Here is a 19,513-nt window from a genome sequence, read left to right as displayed (position 1 = left end):
TAACATTGGCCACACCCCTCCTCTCCATGCCTCTCTTCCATTGGTTGTAGAAGCAGACCTCCCGCCTCCTGTTGCTTCTAGCACGGCCCATTACCGCCTCCGGATCTCCATTGGCTGAGGCAACAAGTCCTCCCAAGAGAGGCGGTGGGCGAGGTGCGGAGGCGTTAAGAACTAGATGGACGAACTTGCTAGCCAATGACCGTGCGTATCCACCTCAGCAACTGAGGCTCACCAATGACGAGGTAGGGTGGGCGGGCGCTGCGGCTGTCAAGCGCCCCTGGCCAGAGAAGCGTTTGCGTTGCCCGCCGGCTCTCAGGGACCAGCCGCTGCCTGTGCTCAGCTTGGGGCCGGCATGGGAGGGGTGGCCAGGGCGGCATGATGAGCGCCCTGGGCAGCCCTGTGCGGGCCTACGATTTTCTACTTAAGTTCCTGCTGGTGGGCGACAGCGACGTGGGCAAGGGCGAGATCCTGGCCAGCTTGCAGGACGGAGCAGCAGAGTCTCCTTATGGCCACCCGGCGGGTGAGCGCGGCGGCGGGAGCGCGGCCGCAGCACCCGGAGGCGCAGCGCTGGGGTCTCGGTGCGAGCGGCCGCTCCAGAGTGGGTCTAACCCATGGAGCGGCTGGGCAGGGCTAGGTCCCGCATGCTGGGGTAGACTACGCGCTGTGGGCAGAGTCCGCAAAGCGGCTCAGGGTGGGCGTCGAGGGAGACCGCAGGTGCGAGCGGCGTGTTTGGGAAAAGTGAGTGGGATTGCGGGAGGCGTGGGCAGCAGACTAGGGAACAGGAGAGACCACAGGCTCCCGGTCCGTGACCTTTTGGTGCGTGGGACTGCAAGCATAGAGTAACAAGACTAGGCTTGAGCCTCGGGTTCCAAGCACCTTGCACTGGGGCTCCCTGTCCTAGTGGGCAAGGACTTCTAGGAGAAGGAGCCTCAGTGACCCTGTAGAGTTGGTTAGGGTGTAGAAAGGTGTCCAACTAAGAGGTTCAGGAGACTGGGTGCAGATGAGACCAGAGAGCAGGCTTGAGGGCAATGAGCAGTGTCTCCTAGTAGAAGCTCGAGGTTTGAGACCCTGCACCCCAGAGGAAGGAAACAATGGGGCAGAAACCTGGGCGGGACATACAAGACCCCTCTCTCATACTGCGGCTGTGCAAAGACTAATGCGACTGCCTTTTCGTATCGTTGTTGGGGCTTCAACTCACCTTTCCAGTACAGACCCTGTCCCGAGGCCTGCCACCCTCTGTCCTCTGGGCTTGCAGGCTGCTTCCTGCATCTCCAGCCCCCGGCAATACCACATGGGTTAGCAGGGCTCTAAAACTGTGTGATCCAGGGCCAGTAACCGCCAGCCTGGACAGCACAGATTTAGACCTTTGGGGCAAAGTTCTGTTGGACAGCACTGCCCCAAGAGCAGGATGTGTCCACAGTCCTGCCTTCAGGTCTGGGTGCTCAGGGAAGCACTGGCCTCGGCAGGAGAAAAGAGCAAAACATTTAACAAGCCCCCAAAGGGATGAGTCCTACAGTAGATGACAGATGTGGGCAGTGAGAAAGATGTTGATGACATATGAGCAGTCTGGTTGGCGTGAGCAAGGCCCACTAGCTGCTGTTGCTTTCCTTTGTATTTTATTGTCAACATGGTCGGAGAAATTGCAGAGAACTGATGCCATAGTTGTAGCCTTTGTGAACTTTTGATTTAGTACGTATTTCTTCTAGGGCTAAGAAAAGATTTGGAGGAACAGCCAGAATAGTGGCTCACACCTGTAATCCCAGAGTTCAAGAAACGGGGGGTGGGGGGGGAACTGCCATGAATTTGAGGCCAGCCTGGGCTACAATATGAGACCCTGTCTTGGGGGGTGGTGTAAAAAAACAGAATGGGAGAGAGAAAAAGAGGGAAGGGGAGAAAAAAGTAAACAAGTGAGGGAGAAACAAACATTAAGAAGCTCATAGCCCGGTGGTGGTGGCGCACGCCTTTAATCCCAGCACTCGGGAGGCAGAGCCAGGCAGATCTCTGTGAGTTCGAGGCCAGCCTGGACTACCAAGTGAGTTCCAGGACGACATCTCACTGTGAGAGTCTTGGTGCTTTGCAGTGGAAAGGGAATGTTTGCAGCACCACACTCCACTCTCCCCACCCGTGTCCTGGTTTCCTAGCCCCCTTTGCAATTCTCCTACCGCAGAAGTTCCTAACACTCGATTCTGTATTGTAGCTATGTCAAAGAGTGTTGGTGTCCGTGCAGTATTTACATGGATTCAGCACTGGCTAACTCTTTTAATCATAGCTACTCCCCAGTTCTTTATGGTGCTGCTTAACCTCTTAACTAGCTGCTTTTCATTACCAGTTATCCCAGCCTAAGAGCTTTCTTGAGTTGCTGCATTGAGAACACTATTGTCTGTCTTTGGACGATGCCTTGGCTGTACACAGTGTTCTTAGACGATACTGCTTTTCCCCTCAACACCTGCTAACTTGTTCACTGTCTTTCTAGTATTTGATGTTGTCATGGTGAAAGCCTCAAGCCAACTGATTTCCTAGATGGGTAATTTGCCTTTTATTCAGGAATGTTGAAGACTGTTTTCTTTGCCTTACAGTTCCTTGCTTAACCAAGCCATGACTCAGAAGTTTTGATATATTGTATATTCTGAGTTCCTAGATAAAAAAAATATTTTCTTAATTTCAGAGGAATTTGCTTTATGTCCATAAAATATCTTTTATTGGTTTTGTATTAGTTTCTTGTATGTTGCTTCTTATGAAAAATGACTACTAGCTGGCTTAAAACAAGAGAAGTTTATTCTCTCACAGTTTCTGGGTCCTACAATCTACATAGTTTGGCTGAGCTAAAGGTAAGGCATAAGTAGGACATTGTTCTATATGGAGCTCTAGGAGAGAATCTTCTTTCATAACTTCTAGAACCTTCCTGCACCCCAGGGCCCTGAGCCCTTTTCTTGGTAGCCTGCTCAGTCTTTCTCATTTCCCTTGGCTCTGACTTGAATTCTCCTGCCTTGTTTTTTTCACTTCAAAGTACATGGTGATAACTTTGTCCACCTAGATTGTCTGGGACAACATCTCTATCTTAATACTTTCTGTTACCAACTTTAATTCCAATTGCACCTTAGCTTCTCTTTGCATGTGCCCTGACATAATCACGTGTGGGGCTTGAACAGGCTCACTGGTGAGAGGTCTGTTGTTCTGCCTTGCACTTTTATGCTGGACATCTGTGTGTATTTTCCAAGTGTGTTAATGTATTCACCTCTTTCCACTTGCTTTAGGTTTTTTGTTTTTGTCTCTTTCATCTGGATTTTTGGGACTATCTTGTCTTTCTTTGAGTGTTTTGACTTTAGTAAATTGTTCAGGAATGATGTCATTTCAAATTTTTCTTTATTTGTGCTATTTTCCTTTTTTTCAATTCAAACAGTTTTTACATTTCATTAAAAATCTTGTTGGGGATTTAGCTCAATGGTAGAGCACTTGCCTAGCAAGTGCAAGGCCCTGGTTTGGATCCTCAGCTCAAAAAAAAAAAATCTCTTTAATGAGCTGTAGAGATAGTTCAGTTAACAGCACTAACTGCTCTTTCAGAGGACCTGAGTTCCATTTCCAGCACCCACTTGTGCTGGAACTCACAACTGCCTGCATCTTTAGTTCCCGTGGATCTGATGCCTTCTTCTGGCCTCTGCAGGCACCAGGCATGCACATGCTGCACACACATGCATGCAGGCAAATCATTCATACACAGAAAGTAAAAATAAATGAATCTTAAAAAGAAAAAAAATGTTGCAAAACATCTATTTGAATTCATAGTTTACTGACGTGAAGTTTTTGGTAGCTTGCTGTGTTGTTGAAGCAGTCAGAATGGACTTCCTTTTGTCCCTTGGGTCCTTTGTCATGTTTTCATTACTCTTAACTTTTGAAGTGAAATATACATATAGAATGGTACTGCCAGGCGCCTGGAGCTCATAATTCCCTCTGCCAGTCCCAGCATGTCCCTCAGCATAACCACAGTCCTGGATTTGACGGGATCGATCACTCTTGCCTGAATTTACACTGTGGAAAGGAGAACCACGCAGTATCTGCTCCTCTGTGAGTGCTTCTCTCGCTCTTTTATGCATGTGAGGTTCTTGTTTATAAATCCACACTATGGCTGATCCTGCTGGTTACGGGAATTTGTGTGGTTTCCGGTTACTGATTATAATGGTTTTCTTTGCTGTGCGCATGTGTGTGTAGTACATGTCTTTTTCATTTCTGCTAGCAATGCTGAGTTTGAGACACGTATATGAGGCTGTGTAGCTTAGTCATACAGCATGTGCTTATCATATGTGTGGCCATGGGCTCAGTTCCCATAACCACACACACACACATGTACACACACACACACACAAACAGATGTGAATACTTATACATAAATTTAACTTTGGTACATACTCCTAAATGCTTTCTAATTTACATTTCAAACAGTAAATTACAAGAGCTGTAGTGACCCACAATCTCACCAACACTTACTACTTTCCTTTTACATTTTAGCTATTCTCTTTTGTTTATTTTGTTTTAGTTTTTTTTTTTATTTTTATGAGTATTTTGCCTTCAAACATATAGGTACACCACATACATGCCTGGTGCCCATGAATATCAGAAGAAGATGTTGGATCCCCTGGGACTGGAATTATGGAAGGTTGTGAGCTACATGTGGGTGCTGGGAACCAAACCTAGGTTCTTCGAAAGAGCATGATGTGCTCTTAACTGCTGAGCCATCTCTCCAGCACCTCTTATTGTTTATTTTAATATAAGGGCTGGGAATGTAGCTCATTTGGCAGGGTACTTTTCTCACATGCATGAAGGCCTAGATTTGCTCCTCAACACCACATTAAAAACAAAACAAAACAAAAAACTAGATGTAGTGGCATATAGTGGTAATTGAGAGGTCAGGTTGAAGCAGGAAAATTAGGAGTTCAAGATCATCCTTGGATATATAGCAAGTTCAAGGCCAGCCTGGGCTACATGACATCTGGCCTCAAAAAACACACACAAAAAAAAAAATTTAAGCATATGCTTAGGATTTTTATTTTCTCTGATGGCTAATGAGATTAAACATGTTTTTATTTTTTATTTCTTCTTTTATAAAATATACAAATCGTTGTCTCTTTTCATGTAGTTTGATTATTTTTAGTGATTGGTAGGAGTGCCTAAAAATACATTGTCTATGAGTTTTGTGTCAGGTACTTGCACTGTGCATAATGACTCTCTGTGCATCATTTTGTCAGTCCTTTAGTAGTTATTTTGAACAAACAGAATTTTAACACAACCAAAATTACCAATGTCTCATGGTAGGAGCTGAGTTTTGTGTAGTAAGTCTTTTCCTATTGGTAGTGAAAAGGTTCCCCTCTAAAAGCTCTGTTGGTCTACCTTTGATGCTGATGGCTACCTTCCAGTTGGAATGTGGTATGAGGAATTGTCTTGTGTTTTCTTTTTTCCTATTGTTGTGATAAGCATCATGACCAAAAGCAATTTGGAAAAGGTTTTACTTCATCTTACAGTCCATCATGAAGCGAAGTCAGGGCAGAAACTCAAAGCCGGAACTAAGGCAGCCACCATGGAGGAATGCTGCTGGCTTGCTCCGTTTGCTTTCTATATATACAGAGGGCCACCCGTGACAGGATGGCACAGTGGGCTCAACCCTTCCACATCAATCATTAATCAAGAAAATGTCCCACGGGCTTGCCTACAGGCCAGTGTAATGGAAGTGATTCTTTCAGTTGAGGTTCTCTCTTCTCAATGACTCTAGCTTGTGTTAAGCCGACCAACAAACAAACAAACAAATCCAAAAATAATGAACATAGGAATCAATATACATTTTTAAATTTTTTGACAGTTAACTACCAGTTAGAGAAATGTCTTCCTTTCTCTGTGCTACAGCTTTGACAACGGTGCTTGGGATACTCTCTGGGTCTGAGCAGTTGGTCTGTATGATAGCCAGTTTCCCGTTTCTGTAACAAATATCTGAGGTATTCACTTTATAAAGAAAAAAAAGTTTGTTTGGCGCATAGTTTTGAGATTTAATCCATGATCAGCTGGCCCTGATGCTTTGGGCCTGGTGCAAGGCAGTAAGTACCTCATGGGGAGAGGAAAGCAAAGAGGCAGCTGAGGTTCCACTGTGACCCAAGACTTCACACCAGCCCCCTCAAAGGTTCTACCTTTCCCAAAAGTGAATTAAGCTTGTACGCCGCTGGGGACGTTCATCTTAACCATGGCAGGTGGTCTGCCCCCCACCCCCCGGCATGCATCATTCATGCAAGCTCTTCCTGTCTTGCTGAAGGAGGTGTGTTCTCCTTGCCTAGCCGTGTGTAGATAAAAACCTTCCCATGTGCCATCTTGGTCATTTTACTGTCCTGTGTCCTGCAGCTGGAAGGCAAAGGGTCTTGGGTTCTGGGTCGTGCAGCTTATGAGGACCCTTACTATGGGGCCAGTTTCCTAGGGGAGCTGTCTTCTGTTTCTGTGGTGACTGTGCTGATTCTTCTCCTGCACTGGTCTCTCCCAGGGTTCTCACTCTTGTCCAGCAAGCAGGTTTCCAATTCAACCCTTCTGGAATGTTCTGTTTATTTTTTTTCCAAGCAGGCATGGGAAGAAGAGGGTTGGTAGCCGCCTTTCTTCCCCTGCACACCCCACCCAGGTCACCCACCCCTTTGCCTCGGTGGCCAGTACGTCCCACACCAGCTCTTGACCTTCCTTTCCCTCACTGAGGACTTTCCTGCATTTTGTGAATTTCATTAATGGTAAGGAAGGGAAGTGGATTAAACAGACCCCAAATACTACATCTGCTGCTCCCAAATGTTTCCAGCAGAACAGGCATGCCATGTTTTCTGACTACTTCCGTTTTTGGCTATGTCTCCAGCTCCTTTTTTTATGATTTATTTATTTTTATTTTATGCACATTGGTGTTTGCCTGCATGTATATCTGTGTGAGGATGTCAAATCACTTGGAGCTGAATTACAGACAGTTGTTAGCTGCCATGTGGGTGCTGGGAATTGAACCCAGTCCTCTGGAAGAGCAGCCAGTGCTATTAACCACTGAACCATCTCTCCAGCCCTTCCAGCTCCTTTTTCTCAGGAAAATCTCCTATTTTTTTTATTTCATTTTCACCAACAGGTAATAATAATAATTCCCATGTATTGAGAGTGTTCAAGAATCATTTAGTGGAACAAGTTATATTATCAGGCCATGAGAGGGTGAATAATGCCCTTAAGATTGTTTAGTGTGTGGAGGAGCCAGGATGTGGACAGGTAGGCTGGCTCAGGGGGCTGCCTAGATCCCCACCACCCTCAGAAGTCTATCTCTAAGAAATAATGCTCAGGGAAGTCCCTGTTTTTAATGCTCCTTCTATACAAGGAACACTAAGGCTTCTTTATTCGGTGACCCAGCTGTAATCTTTTCTCTTTTCTTTTTGGTCCTGACAAATGTTCCTCCCAGAGCTGTTGTTTCCTCCTCTTTCTGTTCTGCAGGCAACCGTACATTTGCTCATTTACATAGCTACCCTGCGGGTTTCCCATGGCAACCACTTTAAGACTTAAAACATGATGTATAAAGTCATTGCTTCCCAGTGTGAACTCAAGAGTTCTAACTTGAACCCATTCCCTCTGGGGAAGCTCTCTAAAGAGGGTCTGACTTCCTACTGCGTTACAGACCGTGGTACCACTTATGAGCATACAGTCAATTTTTTAAGTGAAATTTTTAACGTTCAGAAATGCTTCTGTGTGCTTGAAAATAATAAAGTAGCATTTGCATCTTTGTGTGTGGTACTGGTATTGAACCTAGGGTCTCCTAGGTTCGAGGCAATGTTCAAACATAGCCCTGTTTTTTCATTTGTTTGTTTGTTTTTGTTGTTGCTGTTGGTTTTTTTTTTTTGTCTTGTTTGTTTGTTTTTTGATATGAGGTTTTACTATGTAGCTTTAGCTGGCCTGGAACTCACAGAGATCTGACTGCCTCTGCCTCTTGAGCATAAAAGTATTAAAAATATTAAAGGTATGTGCCACCAAGCCATGCCTTCTTTTGTTACTTTGTATTTTTGAGATGGGTTCTTACTAGGTTGTTGAGCCTAGCCTTGAATTCACTCTGTAGTCCTGATGAGTCTTGAACTTGCAATCCCTCTGCCTTTAGTGTGAGGACTGCAACTTTGGGCATCTAGAGCAATGGGCCATATCAGGCCCACTTGCAGGCTATGGGTGCTTTTTTCAGTGTAAGATTTTTTAAAGTATATTTCAAACTTTATTCTCAGATGTATCTAGCTGAATTTGCTGCCAGAGAATGATTATGTACAAATAAAACACTGAAAAACTCTGCAGTGTCCCATGGGCTTACACTTAAAAACCTATGAGATAGAGGTCCTACAGAGTCATAAATAAAATTTATATATTTTAAAATGTATACATTTTATTAACTCTGTGTGTGTGTGTGTGTGTGTGTGTGTGTGTGTGTGTGTGTGTACTACAGCTCACGTGTAGAGGACAACTTGCAGGGCAATTATTCTTCATATATGAATCCTGTGTGTGTGTGTGTGTGTGTGTGTGTGTGTGTGTGTGTGTACTACAGCTCACGTGTAGAGGACAACTTGCAGGAGGCAATTATCTCCTTCCACTATATGAATCCTGTGTGTGTGTGTGTGTGTGTGTGTGTGTGTACTACAGCTCACGTGTAGAGGACAACTTGCAGGAGGCAATTCTCTCCTTCCACTATATGAATCCTGGGATGGACTTCAGGTTTTGCAGCAAATTCCTTTACCTGCTGAACTCCAGCCTCAAAATAATTTTCAGAAGTGTTTATATGGGGCTTGGGATGTGGACTGAGTATGTAGATAGAGTGCTTACCTGCCTAACCTGCACGAAGTTCTAGATTTACACACCTGTCATCCTATCACTCAGGTGGTAGAGGTGGTTCATAAGTTCCAGGTCATTGTTTGGCTATATGAAGCTCAAAGCTATCCTGAGGTTTTTTTTTTTTTTTTTTTTTTTTAATCTCATTTTTAAAAATTAAAAAAGTCTCATTTTTTAAATGTTTATGACTTAAAAGCACAGCTCCTAGGAATTTCTTCACATTTTATGTTGGTTCAGTCCAAGGTGGGTGGTGGTGGCACACACCTTTAATCTCAGCACTCGGGAGGCAGAGGCAGGCAGATCTCTGTGAGTTCGAGGCCAGCCTGGTCTACAGAGTGAGTTTCAGGACAGCCAGGGCTGTTACCCAGAGAAACCCTGTCTCAAAACAAACAAACCAACAAAAATTGGCTCAGTCCAGTTGGTCTCACCCTTTGTAAGCTTTTTAAAATTTGTGATAAGTTTTGGGCTTCACCATTAGCCCTTTATTACTTGGAGGTGGCTTTCCACCCACAAGTGGTGTGGATGAGGCATCAGCACGGAATGTCCAGTAAACTTGGCGCAGACCAGGCACTGTCCTCACCTGTCTCCACCTGGCGCACACTGTCCGTTGTCCATGCTGGTGGACTGTGGGTTGTTAAAGTGAAGCTGCTGCTCCTTGGTTTGTAAGCAGCTGTGTCTCTAGTACCTGGTATACGTTGACTTCTGTGAAGTGGACACAGGGTTTCTCTTCTTTAAAAAAAAAAAAAAAACAACAAATATGGGTGTTTTGCCTGCAGGCATGTCTGTGTACCACCTCCATGCGGTGCCCACAGAGATCACAAGAGAGCACTGGATCCCCTGGAACTGGGTTTATAGTGAGTCGTTAGCCACCGTGTGGGTTCTCTGGGAGAATGACAACTACTCTCTTCAGCCCACCTAGCACTCTTCTTTAAGTTTTGTTGGCATGTACAGAGGTCCATAATTATGGAACTATGTGCTTGATCTTTGGGTAATTTAGATGGTTTTAGTTTTATTTTTCCATTTTTATTTCTTCTTTTAATATTTTATTTATTTATTATGTATGCTATGTATTTAATTAAATGTATGCCATGGCATATGGCTTGGGACCACAGACAAATTATGGGAATTAATTCTCTCCCTTCTACCATGTGCATTTCAGGGATGGATTTCAGGTCATCAGACTTGATGACAAGTACCCTTTCTCACTGAACCCTTCATGTCATTCATCTCACCAGCCTACAGCTTTGTTTTTCTTTTCTTTTCTTTTTCTTTCTGGAGCTGAGGACCGAACCCAGGGCCTTGTGCTTGCTAGGCAAGTGTTCTACTACTGAGCTAAATTCCCAGCCCCTTATTTTTCTTTTATGAATCAATTTGGCTATACACTTTGCTTTTTCCTTAAGTGAACTTGGCATTCCATGATACTAAACTCTTCGCACGGTTAGTTGTTCCTATTGTTTTATTTTTGAGACTGAGTTTCACTATGTATTTCTGGTAAGAACTTACTATGAAGACATGCTGGCCTTGAACTCAGATCTGCCTGCCTCTGTCTCCTGAGTGCTGGGATTAAAGGCATGTGCCACCATTACTGGCATAGATCTTAAACTCCTTTTTTTACCCCACAATTAAAACTTTATTGAAAATTGACACCAAAGCAGGAAACTATTATTGTATACCTTATAAAATGAAACATAATTACACTGTCTTGGAAGAGTAACTGAACTTGAGAGGATTTTTCTGTGAGAATACACCAACCCAGCAAGTTGCATGTGTCGTTAGTGTCACTTTCTTCTAAATGAACAGCTTTCTGTGAATCTGGCTTTTCCTCCTGTATGCTGCAACAACCTACACAAAGAACCACTGTTTGAACGTGGCTGAAATGGTATGACTCGTGTGTCATTTTAAACATTTTACATCTATGGAATAAGAATTTGGACTTTGGGGCTGGCTAGATGGCTCAGTGCAGTGGGTAAGGGTGTTTGACATCAAACGTATTTCTGTACACCACATGCATACAGTGCTTGCTGAGGCCAGAAGGGGACGTTGAGTCCCCTGAATCTGGAATTACAGATGGTTGTGAGTTGCCATATGGGTGCCATATGGGGATTGAACCCAGGTTGTCTGCAAGAGAAGCCAGTGCTCTTAACCACAGAGCCATCTCTCCAGCCCACTGATTTTTAAACTCTTAACACATTGTATAGAATTCAGGAACACTGTTGTATAGAATTCCACCAGGTACACAGTCTTGGACCCTTCACTAATGGGGAAACTGCCATATGATTTTTGTTCCCTAGCCTCAGCTGAGAGAGTGACAGCAATACACTTGTACCATCAGGAGCCCAGGTAGGGAGATGCTCCCTTTGTGTGTCAGTGTCAGGGCTTGACAGCCAGGCCAAAATCCAGGGTGCTGTGGTCTCAGCAGATCTGTCTGGTACTAGATGCTGATGGTCATGTCTTAGAAAGACTCCTATAATGTGGTAAAGAATTACATAGGCCCTCACAAATGCTCCTCAGGTTTTGCGCCTGAGGTAAAATGGGCCTCAAACTGTTACTATATTGTTTGGGCTGTGTATCCTAACCTCCTGCAGTTAATGGTAAATTATCCTCCTCCAAACATGACATTTGAATTGACAGTGTGTTATTAATATTGTGACTTGTGGTAGGATTGGTTTGATTGGTTTAATTAAAAATAAAAGCAAAGCAGGTTTATAGAGGAAGAATCATAAATATCCATATTAAACAGCAATTGGCCTTGACATGTAGATGATCAATTATTAATACAAAAGGTTATTATCTTAACAGGAAAACATGCATTGACTACTGTGAAGAGTACACAGTTCTCTCTTAGATTAACAATACCTATCCATAGATGAAATTGGTTTCTTCCAGTCAGAATGCTGTGTGTTGGGAGGTCACTGACTCTCTGTGGGGCTTAGGTAGAGTCAGTTCAGCATGGTGCTGAAACCAATGCCATCAAACTTGTCCCTCAGGCTGTTGAAGGGTGGTGCAGGGAAGAGGGGCCTATCACGTGCTTCTAGCAGAGGAAGGCTTCCTGGCTGCTGTGACAATTGACATAAATGAGGCCTTACAGTACCAGCAATGACTCTTTCATAGAGCGAAAGGCAGCGCCCGGAGTCAGGGTGTCAGCTGCCCTTGCTCCCTCTGACAACCTGAGGCAAGGGCCCTTCCTTGCCACCCCACTTCTTGGTATCATTTATCCTTGGTTCTTTGGCATAAAGCAGTCTGGCTCTAGTCTCTGCCTGTGTTGTACATCTCTACATCTCCTTATCATTATAAGCCTATCAGGCGCTGGATTTAGGGCCCAAATTAATTCATTATGGCGCCATCTTGGTTCCATATGAAAAGACCCTATTTTCCATTCCTAAATAAGGTTACATTCTGGGATTCCAGGAAGATATAAAATTTAGAGTGACACTATTCAATCCAACACAGATGGCAATACCCCCCCCCCATTTTAAAGACGATTTTGCAAGGCAGGCCAAGAGTTTGCTATGTAGCCAAGGATGACCTTGGACTTTTTTGAGAAAAGTCTTACTACATAGCCCTGGCTGGCTTGAAACTCTGTAGATCAGATTGTCTTCGTACTCGTAGATCTGCCCTACTTCTGTCTCCTGAGTGCTGGGATTAAAGTGTATGACACCACACCTGACAACCTTGAACTTCTAACCCTCCTATATCCAGCCCCCGAGTGCTGGGTCATAGACATATACCCCCGTGACTGGTTATGCAGGACTGAGCATCAAACACAAAGCTTTGTGCATGCTAGGACAAGTACGTACTCTGCCAGCTGAGCTACATCCTCAACCTGGTGTGACCCTTCTCATGAAGGCAGTACCAAGAACTTGGGATCCCCCAAAGGACCTCTTCTTACAGCTGGCTACCCTGGCCCATGTTGACCTCCCTCAAAGTAAGCCTCATGCTTAGGATCCTCACCACAGGAGTGTTCCTGTTAGGCTTTCATGGTCCCATGGCGACTGGGCCACCCCGGCCCTATGAACTTGCTGGTGGCGCAGAGGCTTTGCCCTGGTCATTGGTTTTAGTTGTCTTTACCCAATATCTCCAGTAACATTTTCTAAATTACAAAGGAGAAAAGAAAGATAAATGTGAAAGTAACTCTTAAAAGATTTATTTATTTTTATTTTATGTGAATGGGTGTTTTGCCTGCACATATGTCTATACACTATGTTCATCCAGTGCCCATGGAGATGAGAAGAGGGCATCGGGCCTTTGGAACTGGAGTTACAGTCATTTGTTAGCTACCATGTGTGCTGGGAACTAGACCCAGGTCCTTTGCAGGAGCAGCCGGTGCTCACTGAGTTATTTCTCCAACCTCACTTGAAAGTAATTTTTACCTATCTCTAGTAGCCTTTTATTTCTAATAATTGACATTACTACCCATTTACTATCCTTCACTACATTAGAGGAAATTCAAATTATATATGGAGGAGCTGGAAAGGTAGTTCAGAAATTAAGAGAACTGGATATTCTGTTCTAGAGGTCCTGAGTTCAATTCCCAACAACTACATGGTAACTTACAAACTTCTATAATGGAATCTGATGCTCTCTGCTGGTGGGCAAACATACATGCAGACAAAGCACTCACATAAAAAAGAAACCTTTAAAAAAAGAAAAATTTAGCGGGGGTGGGACGCTTTAATCCAGCATCGGAGGCAGAGCAGGCGATCTCGTGATTCGAGCACCTGGCTACAATGAGCCAAAAGCACAAAGCTACACAGAAAACCTTCGAAAAAAAAAAAAAAAAAAAAAAGAAAAATTTAAAAAAATACAGTATCTGCAGCACTGAATACACAATCATATGTATACATATAAACACATATTGTTAATTAGATTAGAAAGTTTTGTTGACTTGAAAAATTGAAGAATATTACCCAAACTATAAGAACATATATTTTAAGCTAAGTGATGGTAGCTGACACCTTTAATCCCTGCCTTTGGGAGGCAGAAGCAGGTGGATCTCTGTGAGTTTGAGGCCAGCCTAGTCTGCAGAGTGAGTTCCAGGACAGCTAGGGATACACAGAGAAACCCTATCTAAAATAAAAAAATTTAAAAAAAAAAAAACAAAAGAAGAAAGTATATTTTAGAACTGTATATTGTATCAGTTTCATACTAATAATGTTAAAAATTCTATTTACTATAGTATTACTATGTGACAGGGAGACCATGTAGAGAGGCAATGGACTGAAAGTGCAAGGAAATACCTAGGATGTCACAGGGGTTGGTCAGTGAGAAGTGAGATTGTGGAGACTGAACCAAGGGCTTTATTAATGTTAGGCAAGCTTTCTACCACTGAGCTATATCCTCAGCTCTTGGTTTTGTTTTGTTTTGAGACAGGGTCTCACCATACAGACCAGGCTAACTTCAAATTCAAGATCCTCCTGCTTAAGCCTCCTAATTACTGTGGTAACAGGTGTGCACCATCATGTTAGTATCCATATTCATTATATGTTCACCTCCAGAAGATGGCTGTGTGGCTTGAAGTAGCTGCTGGAACTCTCCCAGGCTCCAGTGTCTGGTCAGCTCTGCTTACTGGACAGATGTTTGTGGACACATACAATGAACTGGAGTAAAAGTAGAGCTTAAGTCTGGCCTCCCACATGGCCAAGCCCTCAGAGCCCATCCCTGAGAGGATAACAGTCAGTGGAAATGAAATTGCTACTGGATATGAGGCTAGGGGCCTAGCAGGGACATGATTATACAGGATCATTTTGCCTTGTCTAGAGGGTGTTTCCCTTATTGTGGTGTACCCTGGGAGAGAACTAGACATAGAGTCTGAGGCCATTGAGGTTCTCATGAGCAGTTAGTCACCTCAGCTCTATAAGCTGATTCCTAGCTGGCAGAGATGGAGGTCAAGGCTGAGCTCAGATCCTTGTTAAGGTTTGGTTGTATGTTCTAGAAAGGTCATGTGATAAAGGCTTGTTTGCCAGCTGGTGGACTTCTGGGAGGTGACTGGATTGTGAGGGTTTGGACTTCATCAATGGATTGACTAATCCATTGATGGGTTTATAATTTGATGGCATTATTAGGAGGTGGTAGAGACTATGGGACCTAGTTGAAGAGAGTAGGTACTTGGGGACATGCTCTTGGGGACTACACATTGTCCTTGGCCCCCTCCTCTCTCTGCTTTTTGGGTGCCATAAGGTAAGCAGCCCTGTTCCACCACCTCAATGCATTGTCTCACTTCAGGGCAAAAGCAAAGGAGTCAGCTGACTGTGGACCGAAACTTCTCAAACTGTGAGGGAAAACAAATCTTTTCTCCTTTATTTTCTTAGGTGTTTCAACAATGGTAGAAAAATTGACCAACTTGAGCTGTGCCAGGCCCTGAGCAGGATAATTCAGCCTGTGCCTTTTCTTAGTTCCAGGGAATTGTGGCCACAGAATGTCCATTTTAGCACCCAGACTCAGGATATGCACTGAGCCAGTGTGCCTTAAGGGGCCCACAGGTTACCAGGGAAGGAGGTGGCTCTATGCTCTGTAGAAAACCCTCTTCCCAAGAGGATGTCTTTTTCTAGTCTTCTCATGCTCATGTTTGTTCTCTGGACCACACAGCTCTTAGCCCATTAGGGTCAATAACTCACACACACCAGGACAATGCTTCTGTGTGTTCTATGGGAACCCAGTTCCTTCATTTTTGCTATTTATATGCACGGTAACAGGCCCTCATACTTCCAGTCGCCTGCCCTTCCTAATCCCAGGATATTTTTGAAGTTTGGTGTCTTGACATCATGAGTCTCTAAAGTCAGGTCCTAGCATCTTCTAGGTTAATGGGGAAGGGGGCTCCCTGTTCAAGCCATTCTAACTTGTCTCCTAGAACAGACAAGTGACTTGCTATCCTTGAGCTGAGTGTAGTCACAACCACCAGAGCCTCCCTCACATCCTCTGAGTTAGGTTCCAATGAGGCCCTTCCCTTCCCATTGTATACACATGGTGTGTGTTCTATACAGTGTCTGCTATACCAAAAATGGACCCCAAGAAGGGCACAGGATTCTTTCTATGATGTGCAATAACCACAGTGGTGTTCTCTGTGCATATTTAGAACAGGATGCTGCTAAAAATAGAAGTTGGCTTTCCTTAACACACTTGCCCAGATGAGTAAACTAACAAGGTAAATGGTGTGTCCTGGGGAGGAGGTAAAAGGCCAGGCTCTTCTGATCTGGTAAAAAATCATACATTTAATATCAGAGTGAACCATTTTAGACTGACTTTATTAGAGTAACACTGAGTACATTCAGTGTTGTGCAACCACCATCTACTTACAGAGCATTCTCCTCACTCCCAAGTCCCCTCCATCCCCAGCAACTAATCTGATAGCTTATATTACATTCAACCTGATGCATTACTCAAAAGTAGATGCTCAGAAATAAACATGTTATAAATTACATTTAATCAATATTTGCACCATAAGTGATCCTGTGTAAAGGGGCACATTCCTGTCAGCTCACTCCCAGAAATAGAAAGAAGCAGCTGGTAGAAGAATCAAAATAGATTACTAAATCACTTATTCATCTAAGTGTGTGGAGAATAGCTTGGTGTTTGATTTTTTTCTTTTTGTGTGTGGGTTTTTTTTTTTAAGGTTAAAATTATCTTTCTCTTAATAACCTTGTTATTCTGACTCATTTAATGGCCATTCTGACAGGCTTTGTTTTAGAAACTTCTCTTATTTTAATCATATTCTTTTTCAGTATTTATTGTGTGTGTGTGTGTGTGTGTGTGTGTGTACATACACCTTATCGTGTGTCATGTCACACATGTGGAGGTCAGAGGAAAACTTGCAGGAACCAGTTCTCTTCTTCCACCAACTGTGTCCCAGGGATCAAATATGGGTTCGAGCACCTTTACCCACAGGGCCATCTCACTGCCCATCACATCTCATAGGCGGAGTGAGTTAGTCATGTTCAATGAACTTTAATTGTATCTTTTATGCTAACACTGACAGCATTAGTATAAGATCTTGTGGATCAGAATGTAACAAAAAAGAAATATGATAAGGCAACAAATGAGGAGCTGATATCAAGAAAACATGGGACAGAATAAAGCAAAATATCTCAGAAACTAAGTTTATGAAGGATTCTTGTATTGTGTGAACTTAAACCCAGCTGTCCGAGCCTTTAACTTCTGTGTCTATGTGCTATGTGGCCATATTAGATAATGGATGGATGGGTGGATGGATGGATGGATGGATGGATGGATAAGAGAGAGGGGGAGGGAGGGAGGGAGGAGAGAGAGAGAGAGAGAGAGAGAGAGAGAGAGAGAGAGAGAGAGAGAGAGAGATGTTTAACTGGTAGCTTTTCCCAGAACCTGACATCCAGACTCTGTGGGAGTGCTGGAGGAGGCAGGCCACAGACCCTGGTCAGGTGCCAGGATCTAAGCACCACCGCAAGGCAAAGACCTCATCCAAGCATCAGGAGTCCTGAAAGAGGCAGGTGTGTCCTAAGCAAAGGGTTTTTAGTCTCTCGGGGACAAGACCTCTGACCCTAGAAGTCTAGAATGCATGTGTGATTGACTCAGGTAATGGATAATTGGACACTTGAAGACTGGGTTTCCTCTGCCTCTCCCCTGCACGTGGATGAGGCCCAGGGTAGAGGGCTGTGGAATGCTGATGGAATGCTCCCAAGCCAGGCCCCAGAGCACCACAGGTCTATGGCATGATAGAGCATCAGGGAAGTTCCAGAGGAGGTTGACCACAGATGGCAGCACCTGAACAGCCTCCACTTGGTGGCACAGCTCCCTCCATGGCCAGGTTGAAGGCCTTTTGCCTTCCAGTTAGTTGGAGGATAGCAGCAGTTACTGGTTTGGGCTATTTTTGTGAAACTCTCGTCATAATCAACTCAAAAGAGTTAGGTCTGTTAACTAAGGCTGGGGCCAAATGCAGAGTCCACTTCACTCCCGGTATTAATTCGAAGACAGTTGGATGTTAATTTTTCCTTAAAAGAAAAAGAAAATAGGTTCCACAAAGGTTAAAAAGCATGCCAGGAGACACAGGTGCCAACATCGGCTATATAAACAATAGAAAGGCAACTTCTGTGTTTACAATTAAAGTTGTGAATCATTCCTAATGATTTTATAGCACTTCCTAGTCAGAAAAAAAGTTAACTGACATTAATTTTTTAAATTAGAATGCTTGCAGAGCATTGAGTGACAAGCCCACAGAGATGGTGAGTGAGAACCCATCAGAGCACAGGGGATCATGGATGCTCCAGGAGCAACCTGGAAGAGACATGGACCCACATGGGGTGGCATGTGCGGCCCAAAGGCTGGGTACCCTTATTACCTGGGACCCAAGGTGCTGAAAAGACATGGCTATGCCCACCACAGGCAAGGACCACTGAGTTGTGTCAGGTGTATCCTTCCAGCCAGGAAAACTGAGACCCAGGGGAAGCTGAAGAAGCTGCTGGTGTCAGGGTCTGTACATCTGTGCATTGATCATGATGGCACTCCAACAGACCTGCAGACCCCAGTGGGTTATGCTTGCCGCTTGCCTGGCTTGAGTGACTACCCTATCCAGTAGAAGTGGGGTGAAAGCTCTGTCTCCCCACCCCACATTCGACAAATTGAATGTGTTCCTTCATTCAAGTTTATATGTTGATGTGGAAAGGTTAGGTGATGGTGTGGAGTCTCACTGATGAATTACAACAGAGCCAAGAAAGCCCCCTGGCCTCCTATGCTGAGAGACGGCACCATTGGGAACCAGGAAGCCACACTTCCCAGATCTGAATCTGCTGGTGCTTGATCTTATACTCCCTTCTCCAGAGTTGTGGGAAATGGATTTCAGTTGTTTAGAATCAACATTATTTATGGCATTTTTTGTTAAGAATAACTCCAATAGTCTGAGAAAGCATCCTACCTAGCCCTGTCCTAAATCCTCTCTTACAGGGCTACAAAGAGGTGCTGGGGGAAACAGTACCCAGATTGGAGGCAAAGTGGACTATGAAGAAAGGTCAAAGCACCCATTGCCTTAAAGGAAGTGAAGGCCCCATAGGGACATAGCACAGATGCTGGGAAAGTCACTCACAGTCCTCAGTGTTCTGAGGCCAAGCCTGCTGGTTCCCACCTTTTGGAACTGGTCATTTGGGAGCAGCTAATCACTTTAATAATGGAAGTCTGAGTCTAATTAATTAGTTGTTGCTGTTCTAGGTTTTTTCTTTTTAATTTTTTTGTGTATTTTTTTATGTTTATGTTTGTGGGTATGTACACATGAGTGCCCACAGAGACCAGAAGAGGGTGTCAGAGGCCTGGTGTGGTGATTTACTCCTTACTCCTTTAATCACAGCACTCAGGAGTCAGAGACAGGTGGATCACTGTGAGTTTAAGGCCAGCCTTGTCTGCAAGCTCTAGGCCAGACAGAACTATACAGTGTGACCCTGTCTCAAAACAAAACCAAACAACAACACAAAACAGCCAGGTGATGGTGACACACGCCTTTAATCCCAACACTAGGGAGGCAGAGGCAGGCGGATCCCTGTGAGTTCAAGGCCAGCCTGAGCTACAGAGTGAGTTCTAGGACAGGCTCCTGGAACTCCCACTCTCTCCCCCTTCTTTCTCTCTCCGCATATTTTCCTTTTCTTTTCCTTCCTCCAGGCATTATGCCTTGAACATTTTTGATGAACAAAAAGATTAACTCAAAAGTAGTTTA

General features: G+C 44.2%; 1 protein-coding gene across 1 annotated transcript in view; it reads left to right on the top strand.

The window, feature by feature from the left end:
• The first annotated feature begins 254 nt into the window (after positions 1–254).
• Rab40b (RAB40B, member RAS oncogene family) overlaps positions 255–19,513 on the top strand; it is a 33,842-nt gene continuing 14,583 nt past the window's right edge. The window contains exon 1 of the mRNA XM_028884967.2: positions 255–520. Coding sequence (XP_028740800.1) covers positions 376–520 — 145 coding nt within the window. The 5' untranslated portion in view covers positions 255–375. The remainder of the gene's footprint in view (positions 521–19,513) is intronic.

Source organism: Peromyscus leucopus, chromosome 8b, assembly GCF_004664715.2.
Source record: "Peromyscus leucopus breed LL Stock chromosome 8b, UCI_PerLeu_2.1, whole genome shotgun sequence".
NCBI lineage: Eukaryota > Metazoa > Chordata > Mammalia > Rodentia > Cricetidae > Peromyscus > Peromyscus leucopus.
This window is presented reverse-complemented; position numbering and strand designations above follow the sequence as displayed.